The sequence below is a fragment of the Herpailurus yagouaroundi genome, unplaced genomic scaffold, assembly GCF_014898765.1.
Source record: "Herpailurus yagouaroundi ecotype Mexico unplaced genomic scaffold, PumYag 141, whole genome shotgun sequence".
Lineage (NCBI taxonomy): Eukaryota > Metazoa > Chordata > Mammalia > Carnivora > Felidae > Herpailurus > Herpailurus yagouaroundi.
In genome coordinates, this window is record NW_024412396.1 from 39,252,967 (window position 1) to 39,267,499 (window position 14,533).

General features: G+C 38.4%; 1 protein-coding gene and 1 long non-coding RNA gene across 2 annotated transcripts in view; one reads left to right on the forward strand and one right to left on the reverse strand.

The window, feature by feature from the left end:
- The window catches only part of SGPP1 (sphingosine-1-phosphate phosphatase 1), a 35,765-nt gene extending 21,238 nt beyond the window's left edge, over positions 1-14,527 (reverse strand). The window contains exon 1 of the mRNA XM_040477345.1: positions 13,736-14,527. Coding sequence (XP_040333279.1) covers positions 13,736-14,443 — 708 coding nt within the window. The 5' untranslated portion in view covers positions 14,444-14,527. The remainder of the gene's footprint in view (positions 1-13,735) is intronic.
- LOC121031886 (uncharacterized) overlaps positions 9,793-14,533 on the forward strand; it is a 75,531-nt gene continuing 70,790 nt past the window's right edge. Inside the window, exon 1 of the long non-coding RNA XR_005790950.1 lies at positions 9,793-10,560. This is a non-coding gene — a long non-coding RNA (uncharacterized LOC121031886). The remainder of the gene's footprint in view (positions 10,561-14,533) is intronic.

Here is a 14,533-nt window from a genome sequence, read left to right on the forward strand (position 1 = left end):
CAGGCTCTGGGCTGATGGCTCAGAGCCTGGAGCCTGTTTCTGATTCTGTGTCTCCCTCTCTCTCTGCCCCTCCCCCGTTCATGCTCTGTCTGTCTCTGTCCCAAAAATAAATAAATGTTGAAAAAAAAATTTAAAAAAAAAAAAAATGTTTTCTAGGAATGTTTGCTGAAAGGAAAAAGTATGACCTATTACAGCTCTCCAGAATAATGAAACCAATAAGGTCTATATGTACATATATATGGAGATAGATTTATTCCAAGGAATTGGCTTTATTATTGGATTTATTTCGATGATCATGGAGGCTGGAGAGTCCAAAATCTGCAGGTAGGCCAGCAGACTGGACACCTAGGAAAGAGTTAATGTAGCTCAAGTCCAAAGACAGTAGCGGCACAGAATCCCCTCCTCCTTGGGGGGGGAGACAGTCTTTTTTCTCTTAAGGCTTTCAATTGATTGGCTAAAAGCCCCACCCATATTATGGAAGGTAATCTCAAAGTCTACAGATTTAAATGTTAATGTCATATAAAAAATATCTTCACAGAAACATCTACAATAGTGTTTAACCAAAAATCAGGGTATCATGGCCTAGCTAAAAGACACATAAAATTAACCATCACACATTATATAAAAAAAGAATAAACACTATATATAATATGGCCCCAATTATTTTCAAACTGTAAGGAAATACCAAAATGTTAACATTAGATTTTTCCTATTTTTATTTTCCAAGTCTTCTATAAAGCTCAGTGCTTATCTTGCTTGTTCTTTTAGCAGCATTTAAAAATATTAACTGCTTTCCTTTTCTAGAAACACTCTCACTTGCAGCTTCCCTTTAGAGTATATTCTTTTTGTGATATTGTCCAATTTTCAACTCTCTTCTTCTGCAAATATTCCCCACTTAGACCCAGCAGGGTGGCCCTGGAGACATGCTCCTACCGTATGATCCTGTATGATCCTGCTCTTCCGACTACAGCTCTTGGTCAGGCATGGACACCTGGCCCTACAGCAGTAAATCCATTGGCTGGGTTGGGCTAATTAGATTCTCTTTCCTGATAGTAGTTTGAAAGCAAGTCAGTCTCTGTTGTGTGCTTGAATTTGGAAATGATGTAGAAGTAGGGATAAGGCTGAAACATGTGTGCCAAAGCAGAGAGAGAAGAAAGAAGCAGAAATGGGAGACCATGCAACCCCAAGAAAAGGGATGAACGGCATTGCCTTTAGTTCTAATAGTGTTCTAGAGGCCTGGCTCTAATTCCTCCAGAAGCCTGGCAGCACTTTCTTGACTTTGACTTCTATGAGAAGATACCCATTCTAGTCCTCAAATAAATTTTTTTTTCTAGTACAAATGAGTTACTAGAGGCCTACACGCAAACACACACACACACACACACACACACACACACACACACACACACACAACCTTAGTTAGACAAACCTCTCAAACTGCTGCTTGTCAGATTCTGTTTCAGGTTCTTTTTACCCTATCCGTTCCTTAAATATTGAAGTCTTTAAAGGTTTTTTTTCCTTGGGGGCACCTAGGTGGCTCAATCAGTTAAGCATCTGACTTTGGCTCGGGTCACAAGCTCACAATTCACGAGTTCAAGCCCCATGTCGGGCTCTGTACTGACAGCTCAGAGCCTGGAGCCTGCTTCACATTCTGTGTCTCCCTCTCTCTCTGCCCCTTCCCTGCTCATGCTGTGTCTCTCTCTCAAAAATAAATAAACATCAAAAAAATTTTTTTTACTAAAAAAAAAAAAAAAGGTTTTTCCCTAGACTCTCTGTTCTTCTGTGTGTACCCTCCAAGGGCAGGACCATCCACTCTCATCACTTCATTCTGCACAGGTATGCTGATGATACCAAACCTCTCCAGGTCTCTTTCATGTGCACAATTGCCTGCCAGATAGTTCAGTATTACAGACACCTCAAATTCAACATTGCTAAAATGGAATTTTCCTCCATACTCCTGCTCCTTTCTGCAATTTCTATAAATCACACTACTATTTCACAGCTTTCCAAATAGTAAATCTAGGAATAATCCTTTACTCCTGTTTTTCTTCTTTACTGTCATCTGCAATTAATCACCATGTCTTATCAATTCTACATCTTAGTATCTCTCAAATGTATCCATTTCTTTCTACTCCCACTGACACTATTTAGGTCAGGAGCCAGCCAAGTTCTTTTGTAAAGAGCCAGATAGTAACTATGTTGGGCTTTGTGGATTATATAGTCAATGTCACAATTACTCAATTCTGCTGCCATAGCACAAAGGCACCACAGACAAGATAATATATAAATGAATGGACACGGCTGTGATCCAATAAAGCTTTATGTATAGCCACTAAAACTATTAATTTCATATAATTTGCACATGTCACAAAGTAAATAATCTTGTGGCCTTTGTCAACCTTTTAAAATGTAAAAAACCATTCATACTTCACAGGTCATATAAAATCAGGCAGCAGGCCATTGTTTATAGTCTCCTGTAGGTCTCCATCTTCTCTCCCTTGAACTGGTGGAATAACGTCTTACCTCGTCTGCTTCCCCTGCCTCCAGTCTTACTGCTCTCTAGTCACTTTCCATACTATAGATACAAGAATCTTCCTAAAACACCAATCTAATCCCCTCAAGCAAACAGACCATATTTTTGTTTTATTTGCCCTCTTATCTGTAGGACTTATGTGACTGGCTAGTACTTATTAGAAATGAAATGATTATATTTATGGAATTTAATGTCATTACCATTGTTAAAGCTTTTTAGTCAACAAAAATGTATAACTGCAACAAAAGAAATAAACTTGCCATTATTCTCAGCTGACATATTTTTCTCTATAAAGAACAGATGAGAATATACATCTATTTATTAAATTAATGGAGAGTTGAAAAAAGTTGTATATATGATCAATACATAAAAATCAAGTATATTTCTATATTCCAGTCACAAAAAGTTATATTTGAATTTTAACAAGGTATCACGACAATAACAAAAAACATAAACTACAAACAAGTCTAACAGAAGATATACTTGATTTATATGGAGGAAATTATAAAACTCCATTGAAATATATTTAAGAAAACCTAAATAAAGATTTACCATATCCAGGGAGCCTGGGTGGCTGAGTCATTTAAGCATTCGACTTTGGCTCAGGTCACGATCTCACAGTTCATGGGTTCAAGCCCCATGTCAGGCTCCGTACTGACAGCTTAGGGCCTGGAGCCTGCTTCGGATTTTGTGTCTCCCTCTCTGTCTGCCCCTACCCTACCCTGCTTGTGCTCTGTCTCGCTCTCTCAAAAATAAACATTAAAAAAAAAAAAAAAAGATTTACCATATTCATAGACAAATTCAATATTGTAAGGCTATCAATTCTCTCCACATTAATTTATAAATCATTGCAATTTCAATAAAAGTCCAGAGATTTTTATGGAAATTAAAGAGCTCATTCTAAGATGTATATTGAAAGCAAATACTCAAAAATAGCCAAGACAATCTTGAAGAATATGGTAGAGAACATTCATAAACAGATATTAAGACTTAGTCTAAAGCAATTAAAGCATAATGATGATATTGATAAAGAGACAGACAAATAAAAGAGACCAGTGAAACAGAATACAAAACCCAGAATCACAGCCATACACTTATAGAAACTTGGTACGTAACAAAGTGGGATTACAGATAAGGGGAGAAAGGATGAACTATTCAAAAATAGTATTAGCTTAATTATCAATATGAAAAAAATACATCAGACCCATTTCTCACAACATATACCAAAACCACTAAAGGTAAATCAAAGATTTAAACATGAAAGTATGATTTTATCTTTTTAGTAAAACAGCAAAAGGATTTTTCTTTTGGAACTAGAAAAACAAAATCTAAAGTACATACAGAAGACTGTATAAACAAGTAAAAACAGGAAGAATAAGTGAAAAAATAATATAAAGCTATAGTAAATGTAATAGTATGAACTTGCAAACAAATAGCAGATGTATCAATTCGGAGTAAAAAATATGGATACAGACCCCAATATATACCTGTATTTAATCTATGATTAATACAGGGGCACCTGGGTGGCTCAGTAAGTTAAGAATCAGACTCTTGATTTTGGCTCAGGTCATGATCTCATGATTCCTGAGATCAAGCCCCCAATCGGGCTCTGTGCTGATAGCACAGAGCTGCTTGGGATTCTCTCCCTCTCTTTCTGCCTCCACTTGTGCTCATTTGTGTGTGCACTTGCACTCTCTCTGTCAAAATAAATAAACAAACTTAAAAAAAAGGTGACAGTTAAAGTCAGGGGAAAATGGACTATTCAATAAATGGTGCCATTGGGAAATATCAATTTAGATTCCTTACTCAAAGCAAGAGATGGTTCAAAGCCATCTTTTAAGCATAAAAAAAACAAAAACAAAAACCATAAAAGTACTGCAACAAATCATGGTAGAAGACTATTCTAAATATTACACAAAACCTAGAAACCACGAAACAAAAGAGTGACGTATAAAAAGAAAATAATTCTGCTTGAAAAACAAAAAAGCAGAAGAGAAGTAACAATTTAGGAACACGTATTTCTAAATCACACACAGACAAAAGGCTAATTTGAACACAACATAAAGGGCTTCAAAAAGCAAAAAGTAACCCAAGAGAAACAAAAGCATATGTCCATGCAAAAATTTATACAAAAATATCCATAGCAACATTATTCAAAATAAAGTAAAACCAAATGTCTACCAGCAAATGAAAGGATAAATAAAATGTGGTATATCTATCTGATGGAATATTACTTAGCAATAAAAAGGAATGAAGTACTGATACATGCTATAATACAGATGAATCTTAAAACATGCTAAGTGAAAGAAGCCAGCAACAGACTAAATATTGTATGTTCCCATTTATATGAAATGTCCAGAGTAGGCAAATCTATAGAGACATAAAGTGGATTAGTGGTTGTCTAGGGTTACCTAGGAATTGGGGGGAAATGGGGAATGACTGCTACGAGTATGGGATTCCTTTGGGTGGTAGAAAATGTTCTAAAATTGACTGTGATGATGGTTGCACAACTCTATGAATATACTGAAAGGTATTTTTTTTATTTTTTTAATGTTTATTTATTTTTGAGAGACACACACAGAGCAAGAGTGGGGGAGGGGCAGAGAGAGGGAGACACAGAGTTTGAAGCAAGCTCCAGACTCTGAGCTGTCAGCACACAGCCCAACGTGGGGCTTGCACTCATGAACCATGAGATCATGACCTGAGCCAAAGTCTGATGCTTCATCAACTGAGCCACCCCTATTGGAAGCTATTGAATTGCATAATTTAAATGGGTGAACTGTATGGTACATGAATTACATCTCAATACATTTTTTAATATAAAAAACAAAAACCAGTAAGTAGAGGTGAGAGGATTTGTTTCTGCCCATAAAGGATTAACTGTTGTAAGTACAGCTGTTCCATTGTAAACATCCAGAAAACGAGACAAATTATATAAAACAACCATTTTCAGATACTGGAAAACAAGCAGCACAGAACTGTAATTCATGAGAAAAGGGAAACAAATGAGATGGGCCCTACGACTGCCCTAAGTTGCTGCTGGAGGCAGTTTCCAGGCTGTAGCATGGGAGGAGGAACCAAAACAAAGTCTAGCAGTCTCACTGAGTTAAGGGGAAGAAGACTGGAATTTCCAGAGGCCAAGGCAGCTATTAGTTTGCAGGACAGAACACTGGAGAGAGGAATCGCACAAGTCCAGAAGATCTGTAGGGGGTCTCTGCAAATAAGTTTGCTGAGTATTAATCTGTGCATGCATGGGGTGAAAGTCCACAAGGATGGGAGAAAAAAATACCAGAAAACAGTAGGCCAATCAATTCCCAAAGTTCACACAGGCCTGGAATCACTTTCCTACCCAGCAGAGTACTAAGGGAATTGGGTACTCTTTAGAAGGTTATTGCTTGGGCCACCTGGCTGGCTCAGTCCTTACAAAGGACAAGCTCTTGATCTCGGGGGTTTTAAACTCAAGCCCCATGTTGGGTGTAGAGATTATTTAAAAAAAAAAAATCTTAAAAAAAAATAAGAATCTTATGGCCTTAGCAGTGAGGACAAATTAGCTCTAACCTATGGTTATTCTGGACTCTCTCTAGCAAGCTTAAAAACATTAAACTGTAACCACAACAAAGTCCAACATTATTTAAAGGAATACAACAAAATCTAAAACTCTTAAAAATTACCAATGAAGCAGAATAATATAATCCATAACCAGGAGAAATATTAGAACCACACAAAGATGACAAAGATGATGAAACTAGTGGATAAGAACTTTAAAACAGTTACTCAAATCTTATACTCAGGGGCGTCTGGGTAGCTCAGTCAGTTAAATGTCTGACTTAACTTCCACTCAGGTCATGATCTCACGGTCCATGAGTTTGAGCCCCATGTGGGACTCTGTGCTGACAGCTCAGAGTCTGGAGCCTTCTTCAGACTCCGTGTCTCCCTCTCTTTCTGCCCCTACCCCATTCATGCTCTATCTCTCAAAAATGAATAAACATTAAAAAAATTTTTTTTCTTTTTTTTTTTTTTAATCTTATACTCAAGGGGCATGTGGGTGGCTCAGCTGCTTAAGCATCCGACTTTGGCTCAGGTCATGATTTCACAATTTGTGAGGTCAAGCCCAAGTCGGGTTCTGTGCTGACAGCTTAGAGACTGGAGCCGGTTTTCGAGTTCTGTGTCTCCCTCTCTCTCTGCCCCTCCTCCCCCCTCAAAAATAAATGAACATTAAAAATAGAATAAAATATTATATTCAAGAATGTAAAAGAAATAACATAATGAGCAGGAAAAAAGGAAGATTAAAAAAAACATCTAATTAGAGCTTCTAGATATAAAATATATAGTATGTGAAAATATATCCCATCCTACTTGAGTCCACCAGAAAATCAGATACTGCAGAAGAAAAGATCAGTGAACTGGAAGCTATGGCAATAGAGATGATCTAAAACGAAGCACCAAGAGCAAAAACATTGCACTCATCATCATCATCATCATCATCATCATCATCATCATCACCATCACATCAGTGATCTGTGAGTGATCAGTGTTAAACAATTTAACATACATGAAACTGAATTTCTAAGATTTGGAGGGAGATAGAGGAAGAGGGGAGGAAAAAAAAATTTCTAGAAATGCTGGAACATTACACAAAAATGTATTATTGTGAGTTTTATAACATATGTAGATGTAAAGCATATGACAACAATAATAAAAAAAAAAGAGAGGGAAAATGAAAGTATACCATTGCAAGCTTCTTAGGCTATACTTGAAATAGAACATTATTTGAAGGCAGAACAGCAGTTTAAAAAGAAAAAGGAAAACCCAAGAGGTATAGTTTAATTTTTTTTAATTTTTTTTTTTTTATTAGAGAGAGAGTGTGCACGCATGCACAAAGCAAACAGGGGAGGGGTGGAGGGAGAAGAGTGAGAATCTTTGCAGGCTCCACGCACAGCACAGAGCCCCATGTGGGGCTCAATCTCCCAACAGTGAGCCACCCAGACAACCCAAGGTATAATTTAAAAAAAAAAATCAGGGGCGCCTGGGTGGCGCAGTCGGTTAAGCGTCCGACTTCAGCCAGGTCACGATCTCGCGGTCCGTGAGTTCGAGCCCCGCATCGGGCTCTGGGCTGATGGCTCAGAGCCTGGAGCCTGTTTCCGATTCTGTGTCTCCCTCTCTCTCTGCCCCTCCCCCGTTCATGCTCTGTCTCTCTCTGTCCCAAAAAAAAAAAAAAAATTAAAAAAAATCAGTAAGTAAAATGCCAGCAATCTAATAGAAAAAAAAAAATGAGAAAGCTTTGAATACACAGTACTGAAATAGTCAACCTACTAAATAAATTACGCTATGTTAATATATGGGAAAGTAATGTAAATGTGAAAAAATCCATACAGCTATTTATACAGTATGGAAAGTGCCGGGGTGCCTGGGTGGCCCAGTCAGTTAAGCAGCTGACTTCCACTCAGGTGGTTCAGGCTCCATGCTGACAGTGTGGAGCCTGCTTGGGATTCTCTCTCTCTTCCTCTCTTTCTGCCCGTCCCCTGCTTGTGCATGCTTACGCATGCACACATGCTCGCGCTCTGATCTCAAACTGTTAAAAAAAAATGTATATATACATATGTGTGTGTGTATATACACACACATACACACACACACACATATATAATGGAAACTGCTAACACGGAGAGACAATATAATACAGTAGCATAGTGTAATTGTGCAGCTAAACTCTAGGTTTAGGGGCGCCTGGGTGGCTCTGTCGGTTAAGCATCCGACTTCATCTCGAGTTATGATCTCGCGGTTCGTGATTTCAAGCCCTGCATTGGACTCTGTGCTGACAGCTCAGAGCCTGGTGCCTGCTTCAGATTCGGTGTCTCCCTCTATCTCTGCCCCTCTCCTGCTCTTGCTCTGTCTCTGTCTCTCTCAAAACTAAATAAAGATTAAAAAAAAAAAAAATCTTTTAAACTCCCTAGGTTTGAATCCAGGGTCTGTTAGGTACTTGTAAGAGTCAACTGGAGCAAATTACTTAATTTCCCTCTACCTCAATTTCTTCTTCTGCAAATAGGTGATAATACTCTGAGGATTTTAGGGGGATTAAAACAATTAAGTCATGTAAAGCATTTAAAACAACTGTTAAGCACAAAAAGTTAGTATTCATTAACTGCTGGGTAAAAGAAAAGGAAAATCTTCCCACAATATATTTCTAAATGAAAAAAGCAAGGTCCAGAAAAGTATAGTATGCTACCATTTGTATGAAAAATAAACTACGTAGATATATGTCTACAAAAGTAAAGATTCTGCAGAAGGCTAAACAACAGACTTAGAACAATGAATTCTTCTGGAAAAGAGATTCTGGTAGCCTTGGAATAGAAAAAGAAAAGAAATGTACTCTCCTCTTCATATTTTCATGTATATATTAAATTTTCTATTAAGTATTCCCTACTCAAACAAATAAATTCAATTATTTTTAAAGGAAGGATTAATAGTAAGCGCTTACAAAATCAGGAAAATGTGCATTTCGAGCACAAGTATGATATGAGGAAAGAAATCAAAGAGCAAACCAATTTGATTTTTTAATGAACTGTGTTTCTTTCCAGAATTACCAGCGTGATCAGTTTTCCTTGGCTCTTGAAGCCTTTTCTAGCTTTTGTCATTACTGACCCACTTTTGTAGTTTTTCTTGCCTTCCTTTTATTTTTTCATGACCTCACAGATATCTTTATTATTTACAATAAACTATATTTTAATAAAATATCTTATGTGTTTTTCTTTTCCAAAGCTCTTATTATATTTACTGAATTTTTTATTTATATTAGAAAAATAGAGGAAAAGGAAGGGTGAGAAAAATCAGCACTGATTTCAGTCAACAACTTAATACATGTTTAAACCATAAATATTTGTGGCTATTGCATGTGTTTATATACACACATATTATCTTCTCAAGGCATGTTTCTAAAAGCTTCTCAAGCTCCTAAAAAGCTGTTTGTGTAGTCTGACACAATCCTATTTCAAAAATATTTATTATTGAAAAGATTCTTTAAAAATCACATAGTGTGATTTCAAAAGAATTTTCTGCATAAGCTCTGGAGTCTGTAAGATTAAAAATTTTTTTCTAATGTTTGTTTATTTTTGAGACAGAAAGATAGAGCATGAGCTATGGAGGGACATAAAGAAGGGTAACACAATCCGAAGCAGGCTCCAGGCTCTGAGCTGTCAGCACAGAGCCTGATGCTGGGCTCCAACTCACGGACGGACCATGAGATCATGACCTGAGCCAAAGTTGGACGCTTAACAGACTGAGCCCCCCAGGTGCCCCTGAAGTCTGTAAGATTTAAATTTTCCCTGTGAGACTTACTAGCTATGTTACTTTGAATAAATTAATCTTCCTCTACCTTACTTTCCTGATCTGTAAACTTGTATTAATAATAGGACCAAACATTGGGAAGTTATAAAAGTAGACTAAATCAGGTAATAGACGTTTTAAAAAATGTCTGACCCTCATACATGTTAACACTAGAATTACTATTATTATTATTGAAATTAGTGAGAGCATATGGACCAGTTGGGAATGGGTTTGGCTATAAAGTGTATGATGACAATTTTTTAAAATGAGATTAATCTAAAACTTTCTTAATGTCACTAAATCAAGTATATAATTAGAACTCATATGCAATATTATTTAAAAATTAAGAATTTTTATTTTTGGAAAGAACATGCAAAAATAAGTACAAAAGGAGTGCTTTACTTTTAATTTTAGATTATTCTTCAAAGGACCATGTTCTTAATACCTAATGCTCCTGATTTCTTATTTTTTCCCAATTCAGGCTACAAAAAAATTCCAACAAATAATATGAAAGCAGTAATTATTATCCTGGCTAATGGATTTCAAGTTACTTAATACCTGGAAATGCCATACACTTTCTATCTTGCATCAGCATGAAAAAAAATTCTTCTAGTATCAAATAACTGCTTGGAGTCATACTGTTCCGATCTCTCTTTTGATATAACATACCTTAAAAAGATTCAAAGACTGGAATTGCAAAAAAGGTGAGACAACAATGTTGGAGAAATACAAAATATATTTTAAGGATCAAGAGTTAATTTTACTTATTAGGGGTTTAAGAAAATACTTTTTTTTTCCTCAAAAATCTTTGGGAAACTTCAGTAAAATGCAATAGACCTCACTTAGCTAGCTAATGGATCAGAATCTCTGAAAGTAGGGATAGAAACCTGCACTTTAAACAAGCCCGAAGTAATTTTGTTGGTCTATGGTCATTTTAAGAATAAATGAGGATTAATGAAACAGAAGGGGTTAATTAAAAATAAAAAGGCTCTGTGTAGGGGCACTTGGTAGGTGGGCTAAGCATCAGACTCCTGGTTTTGACTCATGTCAGGATCTCAAGGTTTAATGAGTTCAAGTCCCACTTGGGGCTCTGCAATGGCAGCATGGAGCCTGCTTGGGATTCTCTCTCTCCCCAGCTCTCTCTGCTCCTCCCCCACTTGCACGGTCTCTGTCTCTCTCAAAATAAATAAACTTAAAAAAAAATTTTTTTTAAACAGCCAAAAAATGGGGGGGGGGGGAAGGATACTCTTTATAGGAAGTCAATCTTGAGCAGATTTCAAAAGCTGATTTCAAATTAATTGGCAGGGAGCAGGTATTCCACACCAAAAGGATGGTATGTGAGAGAACTGTTTCCAGAGATGTTTCAGCATCCCAGGCATATAGAAATAACCACACTTGTCCTGAATAAGCCCTAGGGGCCCAGCAGATAGACAGGACTATCAACCCAAACTACTATTAATTAGAAAAACACCAGGCTTTCATTGCTTAATTCTTACCCCAGTTTCCAGTATCGTTTTTTCATTACACACTCCTGAAAATATAAGCCTCCAAACTACTACAATACTGACAGAGAGTAGGACCAAAACAGCTTAAGCAAAGGAAGGTACTTTTGTTTTCAATTATAACAGGATTTTTTTAAAGAGTAAAAAAGTTGGGGCGCCTGGGTGGCTCAGTCAATTGAGCATCAGACATTGGCTCAAGTCATGATCTCACAGTTCATGTGTTTGAGCCCGGCGACGGGCTCTGTGCTGACAGCTCAGAGCCTGGAGCTTGCTTTGGATTCTGTGTCTCTCTCTCTTTCTCTCTGCCCCTCTCCCACTCATCTTTGTCTCTCTCTCAAAAGTAAACATAAAAAAAAGTAAAAAGTAAAAAAGCATTTTGTTTTTCATACTAGGTCATTAAAAACATTTATAAACACAGAACTTCCATACAAGGGAGCCTTTCTTCTATAACCAAAAGATAAACAATTATTCGAATTTAGAAGTTTACTCGAATTTAAAGTAAAAAAATCTAAAATAAGAAATTTAATTTTACAAGATTAATTCTAATAGTTCAGTCTCCACATATGTAAAATACAGTTTGAGAGTAGGTGATTTTCAAAGTCGTGTCTAGCTAAATTTATAAAATTGTACAATATACGAATTCCTCAAACTTTGAATTAAACATACTAGGTTGTCCAAAACTATAATGTAAGCTTTTTCTAAGAATTCAAGTAACCCTGAAATATTACAATACTAATATCTACAATTCATAAATCATCAGCAGTACAGTTTTCAGACTTTCTGTTAGCACGTGCTTTGAATAAGTGAGCAAAAAATAACTTTTTTTTTTTTTACTTGGACTCTAATAGTAACACCATGCAACATAGCTACTCATTGAGGAATTATAAAAGACCCTACGGTTACAGTTTTTTCCTGAAAGTCTCATGAAAATAAGACAAACATCATTAGCTAACCAGTAAATATGCCAAACATAAATCAATGACAATCTTAAATTCTAAAATATTTAGATCAAATAAAACATGATATTTATCTTTCATGCAAAATAGGCAGCACTATTTTACAATTTTGAGTATCACCTATATCGCCTTTGGCTAAATAGGAAAAAATAATTGTCCATGGTACTCTTCTGTCGTAATTCTGTCATTCTTACTCTGCACATTACATATTTGGCATGATACTGTAAGAGAGATGTACTGCACAGAAGTGCCCATGGGGATAAGACATTATATTGCAATTAAATCTGGAATGAGTAAGCTTAACATAATGGAGTTTTACACAGAATTGAGTATATCTCAATTTAAGATGATTTCGTGCTCTGATGGAAAAAAAAAATTGAGGATGTCTAATTCTTTAGATTCTCCATGATTACTAAGTTTATTCTTAAATTAAGGGACTGGTCTACAGTAGGAACAAAGCTCCTTACAATTTTTAAAAGATGGATAAAACAAGATAGCAGTCTAAGAATAAATGTTGCTTCTATAAAAAAGAGAATCAGTATTCAGACCTAAGTAACATGAAAGAGTGAAAAATGGGAGGCCAAAGAAGGAGGCAAAATATAAGATATTTCCCATTAGAAACTCATCCCTGATTGTCAGGCTGTCCTTGCTGTCGTTACGTGTCATTTTTATAAACCCACTAGTCTGACCAAGAGCCCTGATTTTAAGAAAAACTGTAATAAAAGTATGCACTTTCAAAGCTAATGAAACAGTAATACTGTAATAGCTCAACAACTGATACTACAAATCAGTGATTTAGGAGATTAATTAAACTTTGTATCCAACAGCAAATTAGCAGCCACACCCCTAGAAAAGATAACTCAGGCTGCGTTCCATTCACTTCCATAAACAGTGGCCTTCGTTTAAAATTCATTTCTTCATAGCCTCGAACGACCATGTTTGTTTTGCAATTACACGACGGTTTTATAAACACTGTCTCAGAGTAAATAAAGCTCAAGACTTTACCCAAGCCTGGCAGAATTAGTCTGGGGCAAGGCATCATTATGGTGAAACTGGGTCTTGGTTAAGTGTAAGACCATCATACTTAATTACAATTATATTCTGTGCATCACAAGAGTTAAAACCATTTTAAAAACTCAACCAAAGCTCAATGATAATGTTACCCCACGAACAGCGTTTCCTTTGGGTTCTAAGAAAGGCACTGTTATTAGAATACAGTTTGACAGCTAAGTCTCTTAAGTTTTCCCGGATCATTTAATTTTTTAAAACCTAGAAAAGGCCTGTTTGCGGGGACTGTGAAATCCCGCGGAAAGAGAGGTTTGGGAGGGGAACGGCCAAATTAACATAACTGCGGGGAGTGAAGACAACTCCGGGTAGTTTAACTCTCCAAGGCTGAGCAGACGACAGACAAGGACCCTTACCTGCCAGCGGCCGTAGGTGAGGAGGATCATGGAGATGGGGATGGCGGTGCCGGACATGGCATGGGTGGAGGGCATGCTGTACTCGGAGTTGTAGAAGACCTCCAATTTGACCACGGGCGGCGAGGCGGGCCGCGGCCAGCGGATGATGTCCTTGGTGCACTGGCCCAGGTACATGACCAGCACCCAGATGACCACGAGCCTCCGGCCCACCAGGACGTCTAGGTTCCAGATCCAGAAGGGGAAGAACAGGATGTAAAAGAGTTCGTTGCCCAGCTCGGTGCCGAAGCAGAACAGGTAGTAGAGCGGCCAGTTGCTCACGTGGGCCAGCTCACCCTCCTCGCCCGTCAGCGAGTTGCGGCGCAGGGCCCCCACGCGCGGCGGCGAGGCCGGGCCCAGCTCGGTCGCCAGCCCGTTCCGCACGCCGTTGGGGGCGCCGCCGCCGCCGCCGCCGCCGCCGGGCTTGGCGGGACACTGATTGCGGTCGTTCCCGGGCGGCTGGGGGCCTGCAGACGCCCCAGGCTGCGGCTCTCGGCGCCGGACGTCTCCGGCTAGGGGCGCCTCCGCCTTCTCATCCTCCCTCGGATCGGTGGCGGGAGCGGCGGAGCGGCGAGGCAGCGCTTCCACCCCGCACAGCCGCTGGAAACGGGCCACTTTCTGCGGCTCCTGCAGACCGCGAGCCAGCTGGGCCAGGCGCTGCCTCAGCGACATGATAACGGGACCCTGGCGGCCCGCAGACGGGAGGACGTCGGCGGCGGGAAGGCGGGCCGGACCCTGGCGCAGCCCGGAATCGTCCCCGCG